Source organism: Dermatophagoides farinae, chromosome 4, assembly GCF_024713945.1.
Source record: "Dermatophagoides farinae isolate YC_2012a chromosome 4, ASM2471394v1, whole genome shotgun sequence".
Classification (NCBI taxonomy): Eukaryota; Metazoa; Arthropoda; class Arachnida; order Sarcoptiformes; family Pyroglyphidae; genus Dermatophagoides; species Dermatophagoides farinae.
The window spans coordinates 3499672-3516371 of record NC_134680.1 but is presented as its reverse complement, the minus strand read 5'-3'; the positions used below and the strand labels follow the sequence as shown (position 1 = coordinate 3516371).

Here is a 16700-nt window from a genome sequence, read left to right as displayed (position 1 = left end):
CACACACACACACAAATATTTTTTTATACCGTAATCATCATCATGATGATTATAATAAAATCCTGAAAAAAAATATATTACATGATGATGAAATATGTAAAACATAATTGCTACCAATGTTTTTTCTCTCTCTCTCTCAAGCACTCTGTTGCAATTATAATGATAGCAAAATTTAACAACAGAAAAAAAAAGCATTTTTTTCTGTCATTCTAAACCATGATCATCATAAATACCAATTATATATCTATTTATCTATCATTTTTTTTTCATCCGATGATTTTTTTTTTTTTTTGTTCCATAGTTTCTTGTATCCGGCATTGCATTATTTATGGATATATTATGTGTTTATTGTTATTGTTTTTTTTCTGAGTGTCTAATAATAGATGTTTCGATAGACTTGTTGTTGTTGTTTTTATTTTTCTATTGAATCGATATTAATATCAAAAATGTCAAAGAAAAATGAGAAAAATTGATTAGAAAAATATATAGTTTATAACATTCATATGTCAATTTGGTTTGCAAATATACATTATAATGGTGATGATGATGATGATGATGATGACCTCGATTTATCATGCACGCGTTCGCGAGCCAAATATCAGCATTCCATTGATGATGGACATAAAAAAAAATTCTTTTCTACATATTTTTTTGTGTGTGTGTATAAATCAATAATTGATTTTTGATTGATTGTATTGACATGATATAAAATGAAAAATTCATCAACAGTTAACGATTTAAATAATATAACGAAAAACAAACAAATAAACCAACAAACATTGATATATCATAACGGTGTGATAATTGTAACAACAAAAAAAACAAAAACAAAATCAAATTCCTGATTTTGTTTTTTGCGCTTGGTATCATCAAAGTATTCTAATAGTAACAGAACAAAAAACCTTGTAGTTTGTTCAAGTGGTAGTAGTTAATTAGATTAGAATCGATGAACCAGAGAAATTCCAATTATATATTGAAAAAAAAGGAAAATATTCAAATTTATTTATTGTTTCTACCCAATCTACCTTTTTTTGTATGTTTTAAAAATGTAAAAATATCATTCGCCGTATAACAGAGAGAAAAAAAAATATATATATGGAAACGATTTCGTGCTGTGAGGCCACATCGCGTGCTATCCAATAACTCTACACGCGACGATGATTATACTTTGTCGAATACGATGATTGTGTGTGTGTGTGTGTGTATGATGTGCGTTTTTTATTTCTTCAATCATCACCGCAAACGATCAAACAAATCAATGGCTAGCTAATTGAAAACCAACAACAACAATTTTCACCGAAAAAAAATCATATATACACACGGGGACAGCAGCTGAAACATGAAGATTTTCGGAGTAGAACAAAATTCATTCCTGTAAATATACCTGCGAAAACAATCAATAATCAACCAATCAACTAACTAAATGAAAAAAAAAACAAACATTTGTCGTCGATATTGTATTGAGAAATAATGTTGTTGATAGCCATACAAAAACGATCAAAAAATTCATTTTTGATTCAATTCAAAAATCACAAAAATTCTATTCTCGAATCCAATCAATTTAAGCATCGGTCATAAAATTTTAAAATCATTCAAAATTGATTGACAGCCATTTTTTTGATTGATAATTTTTGATGGAATAAAAAATTATAATTTTCTCTCTTTCTCTATGTTTCAATTGTCTAATATTTCAAATGTGATGACTAGATAATGAAATGAAATGAATGCCAAGGTTAAATAAGGGATTTTATTTCAAAGGAAAAAATTTCTCTTTCTCGTCGTTTACATCAATGTGAAATAAATCAATTTGATTTGATTTCATTTGTTTGTCTGTCTGTGTTTTAAGTACATTTATTATAAAATCAAAACAAATACAAATTCAATTTGAAAAAAATGTCCCATGTTCAACATATTCGGCTGCTTTCTGTTTTAAACGTTCCAATAGTTCACCATTATCCGATGATGATGAATATTTCATTTCAAAATCATAATATTTTTTAAATATAAAACGCATTTTATGCGGTGAAAATTTAAATGTTAATAAACGTTCAAAAATATTACGTATAAATTCAATCGAATCATCGTGGTTATCATTATCATTCAATGTATATTTAATAAGCATATCGATATAGATTGACCATTTATCCAACCGTCCCCAATAAAGTGCCAATAATTTTTCAAATAATGTTTTACCATTTTCACAATCACCATAACAGAATTCAAATTGACCAAATTTTGAAATTAGATCAATATGTTGTTGTTTATTGATTGCGGCCAATGCTTTAACAAATAATTTTCTGCCATTTTCAATTTGTCCATTTTTCATATAAAATAATAGAAATGAAATCCATACAGTAAGATTGGTATGAAATTTTCTTATCATAAATTGATAAATTTGTTCAGCATCATCTTTACGTTCACTTTCATCATAAATGATTGCCACACGGCTATAAATGGTTTTAGCATCATTAAATTTTACAGCTTTTTCAATCAATTCTTTCATGGAATTTTCATCACCATATTGATTTTCTAAATTCAGTAAACTTGTCCATATGTTTAGCTTTTCTTTCTCCTCTCTAAAATGGTAATGAAATTGTTTATATTATAAATCAAATATGGAAAGTGTCATAAACAACAGCACATACCTGAATGAAATCTTTTTCAATGCACGTTCACCAATTTCACGTGCTTTATCAATCTGTTTACATTCGACCATGAATGCCATATATTCAATCCATATGTATGAACTATTCGGTTTGGCAACGATGGCCATTTCAAAATCCTGTTCATCTTGTGGTTTTCGATCTATATCGGTTAATTTTTGTTCCTTTTCACGTAACATCATTTCACGTTTTCTTGCCTCTTGACCTCGTTCCTCACGGTTTCGATGTTTTTTATTATTCAATCCATCATAAGCAGCATCGGATTCATCGGAATCACTATCAATATTGAAACCAGAATCCTCATCGGATTTTGTTTGTAATTCTTCAAATTTTCGTTTATTAGTCAATTTCGATAGATCCAATACATTCCAATCGAATCGATCGATTGTAGATGTCAAGTTCGATTTTTCAATTTGTTTTTCATGATTGTTTTTCGATTTTTGTTCAGTTTCCACATTTACAGTGATGACTTCATTTTTAAATTCGATGATTGGTGGCTGATGAGCGATAGGTTTCTTCGAATGAATTTTTTTAGATTCGATAGATTTTTTCATTTGATTATCATAAAGTATAACAAACACTTTAGCAATATGATGATCTTCATTATTATCAAAATTTTCAATCATAAATTGATAACTTTGATTAATGGTAAATAATTTCTCCACATGTCTTAGGTCATTATAATGTTTTCTTGAAGGTACATAGGCAATTAATCCGGGTAAATGACCACCCAAAATGGTTAGAATATATTTCGGATTCACATGAATAACCGTTCCTTTTATCAATTGATTTGATTTAATTTTTGTCAAATTTGTACGCTGAAAATTTTTCACCAGACGAATCAATTTGCTAGGTTTGGATTGTATAAATAGAATGAGATTTTTTCGATCAAAATCAATATCACAAACAATGGCCATTCCCATCTGTGAAATGGTTAAATCGGGAAATGTTTCATATTTCATCGCTATACCAGATACAGTTGGTTCATTTTTACAACCACTTCGGCTACAATCCATTTTAATGTGATCATCATTAATTTCTGTGATGACAAACGTAATAACTTCACCAATCGAATATGATGTCAACAAACGAATCTTTTCATCTTCATCCTTATTTTCCATCGATGATTGACGAATACATTGCAATTGATTTAGATAAGATTTTAACATTTCAATACTTTCATTCGAATTCTCTCTATTCCAAACGTCGGAAAGTTTCATTGAAAATTTAAATCTTTTTAAATAATTTTCATCATTAGATCCAGAAAATTCATATGATGATACATCGATTGCTTTGACAAATATTGTTTGGCCACGACAAAGACCAAGTTTTTGTGGTTCATCAATAAAACCATCTTGAAGAAATTTTCGTCTAACCACACCATATTGAGCATTAGTTGTTTCAAAGAATACACCGGTTGGTGTTACATTACGTACAATAGCCGGAAATGGTGAATTCAATTGAACATCATGTTCATTCATTATTAATGGATAGATTTTTTGCAGAAAAATCGGTTTCATCGTAACGCATACCACATTAGCTGAATCTTTCGAGAATACCATTAATTCATCGATAATATCACCAACTTTATATGTACCAAACATTATACGACTAATGTATGTATCATCCGATAAATGAGCAAGTGGTAGAAATACTTGTATCTTTTCCTGTGCATCATCCGTAAGATCATAACCTTTCATTGGTGTTTTAGAAATTATTCGCATTCGTTTTAGGATTTGTCCGACTTTAAGTTTTGAATTATATGTATCATTTTTCGTTTTAATCTGTAGATTCATTTTCAATTTTTTCGTTTCATCCAAATCGATCAATGAACAGACCATATGTTGTGCATGATGATCAACGGTAACGACCGTACATTTTATCAATTGTCCCAGACGAAATACTTTATCCGGATATTCAATTTTATAGGTTGCGAGAAATTTTAACGGTATAAAACCACGAACATGATTAAAAAATTCTAACAATATTCCTTTATCGGTGGTGAGACAAACCACACCTGTTGATGACATTCGTGCATTTATTTTACTCAAATCTTTGAACATTTCTTCATCATTCATTTTCAATAAAGTTTTCTTCGCTGTTAATGCTATTTTCGGTATTCTTGAAGAAAAATCCAATTTCAGCACTTTACATTGAACACGTTTTTTTAATGGAAAAAATTGTGAACGGGTTTTTTCCCAATTCAATGTAGGTGTATCTGTTAGATGAATATTCGGTATGAAACCATTGATACCGAAACCTATTTTTACATATACACCATCTGGTCGATATTTTTTTACTACACCTTCGACAATGGTACCAATATCTATATCATCGATGGTTAAATCTTTACGATCGATAAATGATTTTCGTAATGATATTTCAATAAGATTATCGATAAGATGAAATTTTTTCACTCGTACACGATGTGATGATCCTGGCCGATATAAACGATCATAATTATCTTCATCAAATTCTTTCGCTTCGAAAAGATTTTTTTTCAATGCAATTGCATAATTATTACCCGGTAATCGAAATGTTAGTCCACCATATTGTGTACGAGAACAAACAATGGCATTATCGATGATCAATCCGATACGTATCGATTCGATAAGGCTTTTTATTTTTTTTGATTTTATTTTTGATTTAAGTGATATGCACACTTGTTTTGTATGTGGATGTACGTACATAACATGCCCATGAACGGTATTACTGATTTGAAATTGTTTAGGCATTACGGAAAGATCATCACTAACATGGAATCGTGGTACAAAACCTTTGTAACCACCAGGTAATCCTAATTCAAGACCATGATTAAAAGTTCCGGTGATTGTGGCATTTGTTTTGATTCCCGGTGTATAGAAAAGAATACCAGGCTGATGATCATCTTCAATAGAAAATTTTTTTGCCATTTTATCATCAACTGTCAATGTTAGACTTCGTTCATTAACGTTTGCTACTGAACATTGAATTAATTGACCAATATGAAGGTCTACGTTATTATTCTGTTCAATATCTTCATTGGGTAAAAATGCTTTCATGTCTTCAACACCAATATCCATTAGATAGCCATGATCTTCTTTGCTTAACACTGCCGCAATTAGATTATAACCAGATGGTAATCTTTGAAATGTTTTGAACGAAAAATTATGATAAACATCTTTAGGATTGATTGAACCGATAACTTCGGAATGGCCAAATTTATCACAGATTCGTTTGGACAGAATCCGAATGGCAAAATATTCGCCCATATTGAATAATGAAGCTAATTTTGCAATCTCCACACCATGTTCATTTTGGTCATTGGCAAAATTTTCAACCAATTGACTATATGGTGTCGAAATATTCGTTATCGGAACGGTTACATTGATTCCACCAGTGATGGAAAATTTCAATTCAAAATCGGTTATCTCTTCGATGCAACCAAGTACGACCATATTTTCAATCAAACGATTCACGGTTAAATTTTCGATGACTGTCTTTTTAAGATTTGATTCTTGATTTTGTTCTTGCATATTATTATGATCTTTTGAAGTTTTTTTAGATCGCTTCTTTGGTTTTGCGGACTTTGATTCTGTTGGTTTCCTTTTTCTGCCTAATAAAATATATAAGGAATAATTAAAAAACAAAAGAAATTAGGTTAATAATATTACTTTTGAATAATTGTTCATCTTCAGCAATCGATGGTCGATATGATGGTAAGATCGAAGTCGGATGTTTCGATGGTTTTGATCGTGGAAAGCTTTCATCTTTGAGTGCCATACTTTTGGTACACACACACACACACACACGAATCACAAGAGACTTTTCAATTTCAATAAATTAATTTATTCAGAATGGATGATTTTAAAAATGTCATAAAATCAAAAGAATCTTTAAAATTATTGATAAACACAAATGATCAACGAATCGTCAACAATACACAAATACGCGTGTGCGTTTCAACCATGTGGTTTTTCTGGTCCATTCATAGACAATGTTCAGATTTTTTTTTGAAAATTTCAATATTTTTTCCAAAATGTTGGTTATCGATTAAATAATTGTACTATGGACCTGAGTCTGTTTGACCATTTTTCGATGATTTTTTCGTCCATAAAATACAATCATAGCGCTGATAATAAGTATCATAATGAATGTAATGATCATTGCCAAAAAGATTTCATTATTAATCAAACGAATCCATGGACGTTCGCCTGGAATCTGATTAGTTTCACTAATCATCATACCGGTTACCCAGCCAATATATGATTTGTTTACATCTTGAGCAAATTTTAATCGTGACCATGTTTTATCATTGAATTTATAAACATTAGTTAATGTGCTGAATAGCAAAAAATGAGAGGGAGAGATAAACAAATGAAAATTGATGAACAAAACAAATTGAATGATTATTACCTGATTACATATGGTAGTTTAAAACACATTGATGCAGTGAATTTTTTATCAATACGTAGCTCTTCATTTAATTGATCGAATGTTTTACTACACATTTGATGATATTCATTCAAATACTGTTGTCGTGATATGTTTTCAAACTTTTTAAATCGTAATACTTTTGTTTCATGATAATATGCTGATATAGCATAATAAAATAGATCCATTTGTCGTTGTCGATCATCATCATTAGTAGTAATGGGGATTTCTTTGAAACAAATTTCAAAATTTTCCGTACATTTTTCTCGATTAATTAACCATTCAATGTCCTGTTGACATTGTTGTAATTGTCCAGTACCGATTAGATCATATTCATTATGTTCATTATTATTCTCAATTGCCGATTTTGATTTCATCGCCGTACAAATATTATCGTATAACGGAAATTTTGATGATAATGTTCGATAACCGATTGGAAAACATGGAACATTAATTTTGCCATTTTTATCCGATTGCCGAGAGATTAATAATCGAATATAACGAAATAGAGCTTGTTCAGCACCAAAACATAGATTACTAAATGTATGAATTTTATATTCATTTCCAAATAAACGTATTTGTTGATAATTTCCATCATCATCATTGTTTATAATTGTTCGATTATTTTGTTCATTTAATAATACGGCACGAGCAATCTGTGCCGATGAACCACCCATATCTAATATTCCAAATGATGATTTATTATTCATTTGAATTCTGTTGAACAATGTTCCGGATAAATAATTGACTGCAATCCAAGCGAACATTCCCTCTTCCTGTCCACTGATGATCGATATTCGTCGTATATTCATACCGGATGTTTGAAATTTTTTTCGTATTTGATCAAATATTCTTGACACTAAATTCGGTTCTGTTTGATTCAATAATCTCATACCGGCTGTTGCACCTAAATAGATGGATATATTTTCATTTTTCACCTTTATATTGGTCGTTATATTTCGTATACAATGAAAAAGTTCATCAGCAACCATGTTTACTTTGCTACCATCATTTGTTGAAATGGGTTGATTAACTCTACAGGAATCAATCTCTTCAATCAATCCGGTATCATTTAGTTTATCCGCTTTCCATCGAAATAACACCACACGGCTATGCGTTGATCCAGAATCGATTGCAATTGAATACTTTTGAAAATGAAAAAGATTTTTTTTTGTTTTGTTTAGTTTGTTTTTGATATTTAATTTTGAAATTATTCAATCACAAATACTCACTTTATAATTTATAGTCGATGTTGAATGATAAAATATTGTTAATAATAAAATTCCGGCCAATGATGTGGCCATTAAAATGATACCAAAATGAAAACATCTATGTGATTGTGTTGATGATTTTATTATTGTCGATGGTAATGTTGCTGCTGTCGATGATGATGTTGTCATTGATGATGATTGTAGATATTTTTTCATGATTATTATAGATATAAATTATAGAATATATTAATGAATCAATAGAATTTTCAAACATTCATTTCGTTATGATGAAGGATTTGTAACATTTTTGTCATACATTGTAAATGTAATTAACATTGATCAACAATAATAAAAATAACCGATCGAAAAAATCAATAAATTTCGTACATTCAATTATAATTTCGATTTATCGATTAAAACACCTTTTTTTTGCTAGAACAGCTGAAATTCTATTGATTATTGTTACCAATAATAGGAATTATGTTATATGGATGATAAATAAATGACAATAGTAATATTCATAAGAAATTGTTTTAATTTTTTTTTGTCAATTGGAAAATTAATTGGAAATTCTATTGATGTTGAATGTTCAGCGATAAAAAAAATGTAGAAACAAAGGGTCCATGGGTGATTTATTTATTGTTGGTTTATTGTATTCGGATTTCTTCGGTTTCTGTGTTTCTTTTACTGCTGTTACTGTTGCTGTAAACATGAAAATACAGTTTAGTTTTTTTTTTGCTTTATTAAAGTAACAACAAATACACACACACTATAGTGTTTATAATCATCACACAAACACATGACACTTGATAAAACTGCGGGAAAAAACTGTCTATCATTCTTGAGGATTGATTGATTGATTGAATGATTTTTTTATAGTAGTGTAAATTATAATCGGGAATTAACCCGATCATAATTTAAATTGTTTTAAATTCTTAGAATCATCATACGATATCATGATAATGATGATTGTCTGGCCATTGAAAATTTTAAATTAATGAATATTAAAAGAATTTGTCATCATAAGTATGAATGAACAATGTTTGATGATGGCACACATATACCCACATATACACGATAATTGTTTTGTTTTGTTTTGTTTTTGTCAATCGATTAAATTCAATGAAAACCGCTAATCAGGCTATATATATTGTGTGTGTGTGTGTGTGTGTTGAAAAGAATTGAAAAAAATGAAACAAACAAATTATGGCCAGATTTTTTTTTCTCTTTGCTGTTAGAGACTCATATCAATATTTTTTGTTTTATGGTTAATCGTCACTATCGTTTCATTAATGATGATGATGATGATTAGTATTTTGTTAAAATCCATACAATTTTTATAACGTGATTTTTATCATTTTCAAGACAAAAAAAAAGAAAAAAAACAAACAGTAAAACTAATTATCTAATCAGTGATAATAATAATAAAAATCCAATTCATGATAAATTGAACATCTCATTCGATTCAATGTGTTCATTGATTGATTGATTTTCCAAATAAATGTTTGTGTGTATGTATGTGTGTTTTTTTTGCATTAATTATTTAAGAACGTGTTTTCTTGGTTGACTAATTTTCAATGGATGTGTGTGTGTAATCTATTGATTTAATCAGTTAATGTGTATGGATGGATGGATGGATGGAATGATTGGTTTTAATCAACGTTAGTTAGTTAGTTAGTTGTGTTGTAAAACAAAAAATGATCATGACAAAAGTGGTAGTAAAAAAAAGGAAGGTGAAAGAAAATTGATGTTTTTTACAAGTTTTTTTTTCTTGCTCACTATCTCTCTATGTGTTTCTGAGTCAATAACTATCATCATCTGATTTATCATCATTCATTTATTATTATCGTTAGTTTTTGTAATTGCTATAGCCATCACTAATTCGTTGAATTTCAATGATTTTTTTTTTGTCAATGAAAATGCAATTAAAACCATTGAATTGAGTAAATAGAAAAAATTTGGTGAATTAAATTTATTTTATTATTATTTGATTTTTTTTTGTATTTATTAGATTATTTAAAGATTCTATAGAAATGAGAGACTAATGACAAATGTAAGCAATTTATTTTGTGCAAGATAAGGCAAACATTGTGATTTTAATTGATTCAATTGCTCTATTCCATATAATTAATGTTTACAATACTCTTGTTGTAAAAAAAAGAATTGTAAAAATTGAAATTTTCATTTTGTTTCTATGACAAACAGGACAAAATATTAGAAACAAATCAAACAAATGGGTAAAAAATGTATTTCTAAAAATCAAAGTCAATATGTACAAATCTCTTTTTGTGATCGATTTTAATATCAAATCAAATTGAATTTCATTTGCATTTATAGATTCATTCAAATTGGATGAATTACAAAGATAAATTCTTTCAACAACAAAAAAAAAAAAACATTGAAAAAAATGTCACAAAATATCTATACAATCGAACGACAGCCATCGGCTGAAGATGATAATATGTTTCGAATATATCATTCACAAAATGAACTTTTATCCATCAATGGAACATTATCGAATGATAATATAGTTCAACGTAACCTACGACAACGACGATATGCTGTAGATTCGGAACAATTTCAACGTAAACTAAATTATCGTCAACGTTTACGTCTTGCATTATTACATTATTTTCGTTCCGATAGTATTGCACGTTTCATATTCATTGTGATCTGTGTCGTTTGGTTTTGGATCAATTTTATAACAGTATTTTCTGATTTTTTAACATTCGATACAATTGTCTATATGGAATATCGTACACCAAAACATACAAGACCACCTGGCGTAACATTCTGTACACATTGTATTTATTGTCGATCCAGGTAAAAACCGATTCAATCAGATTTTGTTCATTTTTATTTTTAATAATAATATTTTTGGTTTTTTTTCCTCAATAGCAATAATCATTCGAAAAAGAATAAAATGCTTGTATTCAAAGCGATTGAAAATAATATCGATAATGAATTTTTCATTGATTATGAATACGATTATGATGATTTGAACAACGATAATAATTCTAACAAGAATGATGATGAAATTGTTTCATTGAATTTAACCGATTTCATACATTATTGTCGATTCTATCCAAATGCATTAGAATTGAATGAACAATTTAATAATTCTAAATTTATTGATTGTATGGATCTAGCTCCAGTTGTCGTCAGTATGCAAGAAGGACATAAATGTTTTACATATTTTAGCGATTTGTTTGGTGATATTTCACGTTTATATAATAATAATAATAATAATGATGATGATGATTATGGACAAAATAATCAAAATTCAACAATCATGATGGATTTTGATCGATTTCCATATTTAGAAATTAGTGTTAAAGGCAAATATCTTCAATCAGCAACAAATGGCCGTAATCAAATTAAAAGTTCAAATTTATTATATGATAATTCAGAAATTGGTGAAACGATTGGCATTTTTATTGTATTACATTCACCAACAATATTAGCTGATATGTTAAGTCTTTCATATCATCGTATATTTCCACGTAAATATATGCAAATTCAATTTATAAAAATGCATGAAAAACGTAGACCATGGCCATATCGAACAAAATGTTTTGATTATAATCGTCTTGTCAATATAACACCAGATGATCAACAACAATCAGTGTTTCGTGAACATAACAAAATTGATGAACAGGATCTACAATTATTTCGTTCACGTGGTGAATGTTTTCTTTATTGTATGTGGCGACAATTAGGACACGATGAACGATGTTTAAATTTCTATACCATATTCACTGGACATCTATATGCAATGGAAACACAATGTCGTACATTTGATTTGCTGCTACGTGAAATGAATGAAATTATCAATGATCAATGGAAAAATCGTTGGAAAATTATGGATGAAATTTCCAATGCGCTGCTACGGAATTCACATATTGAATTCTGTAATATTAATGATAGTTTTCAGCTTTATGGTCAAGTGAAACGTGATTGTTTAGCTAATTGTCCAAGTGAATGTCATTCGGAAACATTTTGGATCGATACAAGCTATAATCTAGATATGAATATGAATGATAATGATTCATTAATACGTATTGAATGGTCAACCGAACCGGTTGCCTATATTGAACATCGTGAAAAATTTACCACTTCATCATTTCTAGGTAATATTGGAGGACATGCACATATTTGGCTCGGTATTTCTGTTATTGCAATTTGTCGTTTTATAATTGAATCAATTAAATCACGATCAACTTCACGAATACGATGTTTACATAATCATTTATGGTTCATAAGATTAATACGTGGATTTCATATGAATAATCATCATACTTGATAATAAAAACTATCTATTATTCATTATTAATTAATCAATCAATAATTATGATTTTGAAAATAAAAAAATAAAAATCTTATGACATTGTTACAACAACAAGTGGAATACGTGAGTTAAATTGATACATTCCAGGATGTATTGATCCCGGATCTATATCCCTCGAATAATTGTCCTAATCGTGCAAAACAAAAAAAAAACAATCACTCAATAAATCTAGATAATTTAGAGTTGCGATAATTTTTTTTAAATTCTCAAATTGATTTGATTAATTTTTTCTGACTATAAAAGTCAATCTAAAATGACAATTTAGGCATCAACAAACATTTTTTTATTTTTTTCAAACTAAAAACAAACAAAAAATCCGAAAAATGAAAACCTTTATCGTCGTCTGTATGTTGGCTGCCGTAGCATTGGGTAAGTTAAAGATATTTTTGTTCTAAAAATGTCCACTTAAACATATTCCCGATTCCCAAAAATAGCCCAACATGAACACCATGATGAACATCATCATGAACATCATTCTATTGTCGAAGATCTGATTAAACGTGGTCATGCTTTATTACATTTGGTGCGTGAAACATTTGAACAACATCGTGGTAATGAACACTTATTGGATGCTCTTCAACATCAAGCCGTTTTGGTTGAAGCATTGGTGAAAGATTTAGAATCACAACATGAATGTGAAAATATTTTTGAATTACATCATATACATTTGATTGAAGAAGATTTATTACATTATGAAAATCGTATCGGTGAAGAGATTGCCATATTGAATCAGGAACGACATCATGAACATCATGGTGCTGAAGAATTAATTCGACGTGGTGAAGAATTATTACGACGTGCACAAGATGTTGTCGAACAACATCGTCATCATGGCGATCGTGAAATGGAAGCTATTGAACATGAAATGCATGCTGTTCATCGATTAATTGAAGAGATTCGTGAAAGACCACATGGACATGATTTCACACGTGATGAAGAATCATTGAAACGACATGAAGATTCGTTAGCAAAATTATTGGAGCGTGTTCATCATCGTCATCATCACGATGAACATCACCACGATGAACATCATCATCATGAACATGATAATTAAATTGAAAAATAAATATTCTCAGAATGAATATTTCAATTTAATATTTAAAAATTTTTCAGATTTCTCAATAAAACAAATTGATTTAACAATAAATCATTCATTCATTAATTGTTCGACTTTTTCACCAAATAATCGATGTGCTTCGGATTTTTTAATCCTTTCCGATGCGCGATATAATTTATCGGCTAATTTTTTGTCCATTAATAATCGATCAATAGATGATAATAATTGCTGTTCATCAAAATCATATGGTTCCAAACATACACCTAAACCTGTTTCCACTAATCGTTGACCATTATCTAATTGATCACAAAATAATGGCATAATAATCATTGGTTTTCCTTGCGCAAATGTTTCCGTTACGGTATTGTTTCCACCATGTGTAATAACCAAATCGATTAATGGTAGAATTTTAATTTGTGGAATGAATCGTGCACCCCACATATTCTTGCCCGGTAATTCATATTCATCATGTCTTGGACCTTTTGAAATAATGTATTTATGTTGAGTTTTTGCAAGAATCAGTGTTAAACGTTGCATTAATTCTAGATCAACTGAACCCATTGATCCCATTGAAACATAAATCCATTTTCCACTGAATTTTCCATCTAAATCATTGTGGTAGAAATCCTGGCCAACCAATTCTTCCAAATCGATCGTATCATATTGAATATTTCGATTAAATACTTCTAGATTGAACCACCGTGGATGTGCTGATTCGATTTTCCAATGATTTAATTCTTTCGGATATGCATAAATATTGAAAGCGATTCGTTTTTCCAATTCTCGTTGATCATCCGGATATTTTTCATAGCCAAGTTTTTCAATATAATCAGCGAATGCATTCTTTTTCATCATATCAGCCAACATTTGACGACATTTATTCATCTCATCGGGATCAGCATTCGATGGTAGACCTTTGTGGATTGAATCAATTTATTTGAAAATTTTCTTAACTACTAACCTGTAAATGGTGGTGGTAAAGCTGGATCCGATGCAAAAAATATAAATGGTGCAGACGTAATACATTTGATGACCGGTATATTTGAATAATAGATGGCAGGATGTATGTAAACATCATCGATTATGAACAAATCGATTTGTATTTGGCGCATTAATCGTTTAAGCGAAATTTCTACCTGTTGATAATAGCTTAGGAATGTATCGGATTTAACAAAATATTTCAACATTTGTCGTAGTTTTTCTTCGACGGTCATTTTTCCCAAAATTTTATATGATAATAAATCATTTGCCATTTGTTCGCCAGGTTTTTTCGTCGGTTCATTACGATCATTTGATACTTCATAGATGATTTCTTCAAAACCATATGGTCGTAATTGACCTTCGAATGCTTTTTCCAGAAGGAAATAAACACGATGACCACGGCTAATTAAACTATCAATTGTTGCACCACGGCAACCATTTACATGGCCAACAGCATTCAAAGATATGACCACAATATTCTTCATTGTTTGGGTCATTGTTTTAGTTTTGTAGTTGATGATGTTAAATGGTGTCACGACAATAATGTTTTCGTTTTGTTGATGATGTTGGCAAGAAATAAAAAAAAAATTAACCGTCATCATCGTCATCGTCATCGTCGTCGTCGTCATAAAATTCAATCCAATCTAATAATCTTATCATCAATCATATCAATATCATCACAGAAACATACTCCGGAATATATTAATCATTTATATCAAATATATCTTGTTTTTCTTGATAACTGGAAAACAAATTGATTAAAATTGATCATAATTTTCCATCATTTTATTATTATCATAATCATCATCAATAAAATATCCATATACACAAACACACATTGACATATCAATTACAATGTTTTTTTTTATAAATAAGATTCAAAAAAAAATCCACCTATAATCATTTATAATCAGTGATTATTGTATGATAATCATGTATGATTCAATGAAAAAAAAGAACAAAGTCTTGTGAAGAAAAAAAAACTGGAAACATCAAAATATTGATTGAACTTGTTAAAAAAAAAATTCAATTTTCAATTCAAAATTTCATTCATTAACAAATGTAATAAACATATAACATATGGAGTGGTTAAATGATTTGGAATTTTATTTTTACTTTAATTATTACCTAGTTGTTGTTGCGAAAAGAAGAAATGAAACAAAAATGATTTATATGTAATTCAAAACATTTAAACACAGCCGATAATTTAGTCATCGGATAATAATTAATAAACACAAACAGAAACTTCAATCAACATTCTTAAAAAAAAAACGAAACACAGAACACGACTAGGATACTTTATTTTTTGTCATCCTATTTTAAAGTGATTTGATCTGAATAAAGTTAATTTTTCTTATCAGGGCTATACATGCATGTATAATTAAAATTTTATATTCATTTATCAATGATGGATGATGATGACAATTATTTTACATCAGACAAAGATATTCACGATAATAATCCAGTCTGGACTGGTAATATAATAATAAAATAATTTTACTTACTAAATAGCTACTGGCATATTGTATGGTTATCTGGAAATTTTTTTTTTTTTTTTTTTTTTGCTACCTAATAAATTGTTTTTTCTCGACACACACACACACACGTTTCCCTTTGGCCCAAATTTGTGTTTCTTTCGATCACTACTGTATTGGATGATCGAAAATAATGATGAAAACTCCCTCTTTCTCCAAAAAAAAAATTGTCATGTCTATCTTAAATCATCAATAAAATAAATGTTTTATCATCATTATCATTATCATGATGATGCTACTTGTCATTATTATTATTATTTTACAAGAATGATTTAAATGAAAAAAAATTTTTTTTTTGAATCAATTTTTATGAGTTTTGAACCTAATGATGATGATGGTAATAATGATTGAAATATTTATGATTGTTCGCCAACGTGAACCTTTTAATATTAAATGTAGAAAAAAAAATTGGCGAAGGGGAAAAAGGTTGATCCAAACACACTTAAAAGTCCATAATTCTGACACTGATGATGATGATGATGATGATGATGA

The 16700-nt window shown here is 29.0% G+C and overlaps 5 protein-coding genes across 5 annotated transcripts; 2 read left to right on the top strand and 3 right to left on the bottom strand.

Moving 5' to 3' along the window:
• Nucleotides 1–1727: 1727 nt before the first annotated feature.
• Rrp5 (Ribosomal RNA Processing 5) lies at nt 1728–6984 on the bottom strand. Its single transcript, XM_047052315.2, has 3 exons — nt 6317–6984; nt 2646–6258; nt 1728–2576 (listed from the first exon to the last, which is right to left on the bottom strand). Exons 1-3 carry the CDS (start codon nt 6423–6425, stop codon nt 1880–1882), a joined length of 4419 nt encoding a protein of 1472 aa, XP_046908271.1. The 5' UTR covers nt 6426–6984; the 3' UTR covers nt 1728–1879.
• Nucleotides 6469–9560, bottom strand: LOC124489968 (ectonucleoside triphosphate diphosphohydrolase 1). The gene is made up of 4 exons (XM_047052417.2): nt 9054–9560; nt 8309–8989; nt 7059–8221; nt 6469–6984 (listed from the first exon to the last, which is right to left on the bottom strand). Exons 2-4 carry the CDS (start codon nt 8501–8503, stop codon nt 6696–6698), a joined length of 1647 nt encoding a protein of 548 aa, XP_046908373.2. The 5' UTR covers nt 8504–8989; nt 9054–9560; the 3' UTR covers nt 6469–6695.
• A 970-nt stretch (nt 9561–10530) lies between these two features.
• LOC124500585 (uncharacterized) lies at nt 10531–12684 on the top strand. Its single transcript, XM_075730061.1, has 2 exons — nt 10531–11110; nt 11186–12684. The coding sequence occupies exons 1-2, from the start codon at nt 10695–10697 to the stop codon at nt 12588–12590; spliced, it is 1821 nt and encodes a 606-aa protein (XP_075586176.1). The 5' UTR covers nt 10531–10694; the 3' UTR covers nt 12591–12684.
• A 180-nt stretch (nt 12685–12864) lies between these two features.
• On the top strand, nt 12865–13782 carry LOC124490053 (uncharacterized). The gene is made up of 2 exons (XM_047052523.2): nt 12865–13004; nt 13070–13782. The coding sequence occupies exons 1-2, from the start codon at nt 12959–12961 to the stop codon at nt 13687–13689; spliced, it is 666 nt and encodes a 221-aa protein (XP_046908479.1). The 5' UTR covers nt 12865–12958; the 3' UTR covers nt 13690–13782.
• LOC124489988 (NDP-glycosyltransferase YjiC) lies at nt 13708–15493 on the bottom strand. The gene is made up of 2 exons (XM_047052442.2): nt 14654–15493; nt 13708–14606 (listed from the first exon to the last, which is right to left on the bottom strand). Exons 1-2 carry the CDS (start codon nt 15300–15302, stop codon nt 13783–13785), a joined length of 1473 nt encoding a protein of 490 aa, XP_046908398.2. The 5' UTR covers nt 15303–15493; the 3' UTR covers nt 13708–13782.
• Between the last annotated feature and the right edge of the window lie 1207 nt (nt 15494–16700).

Bases quoted from the DNA above. Each gene is read 5' to 3' on its own strand.
- LOC124500585 (XM_075730061.1), top strand. From the start codon at position 10,695: ATGTCACAAAATATCTATACAATCGAACGACAGCCATCGGCTGAAGAT. The intron at 11,111-11,185 runs GTAAAAACCGAT...TTTCCTCAATAG, and splicing joins TGTATTTATTGTCGATCCAG to CAATAATCATTCGAAAAAGA.
- Rrp5 (XM_047052315.2), bottom strand. From the start codon at position 6,425: ATGGCACTCAAAGATGAAAGCTTTCCACGATCAAAACCATCGAAACAT. The intron at 6,259-6,316 runs GTAATATTATTA...ATATTTTATTAG, and splicing joins AGATGAACAATTATTCAAAA to GCAGAAAAAGGAAACCAACA. The intron at 2,577-2,645 runs GTATGTGCTGTT...TTACCATTTTAG, and splicing joins TTGAAAAAGATTTCATTCAG to AGAGGAGAAAGAAAAGCTAA.
- LOC124490053 (XM_047052523.2), top strand. From the start codon at position 12,959: ATGAAAACCTTTATCGTCGTCTGTATGTTGGCTGCCGTAGCATTGG. The intron at 13,005-13,069 runs GTAAGTTAAAGA...TCCCAAAAATAG, and splicing joins GTTGGCTGCCGTAGCATTGG to CCCAACATGAACACCATGAT.
- LOC124489988 (XM_047052442.2), bottom strand. From the start codon at position 15,302: ATGACGACGACGACGATGACGATGACGATGATGACGGTTAATTTTTTT. The intron at 14,607-14,653 runs GTTAGTAGTTAA...CAATCCACAAAG, and splicing joins TTTACCACCACCATTTACAG to GTCTACCATCGAATGCTGAT.
- LOC124489968 (XM_047052417.2), bottom strand. From the start codon at position 8,503: ATGAAAAAATATCTACAATCATCATCAATGACAACATCATCATCGACA. The intron at 8,222-8,308 runs GTGAGTATTTGT...CATTTTCAAAAG, and splicing joins CATCGACTATAAATTATAAA to TATTCAATTGCAATCGATTC. The intron at 6,985-7,058 runs GTAATAATCATT...TTTGCTATTCAG, and splicing joins AAACTACCATATGTAATCAG to CACATTAACTAATGTTTATA.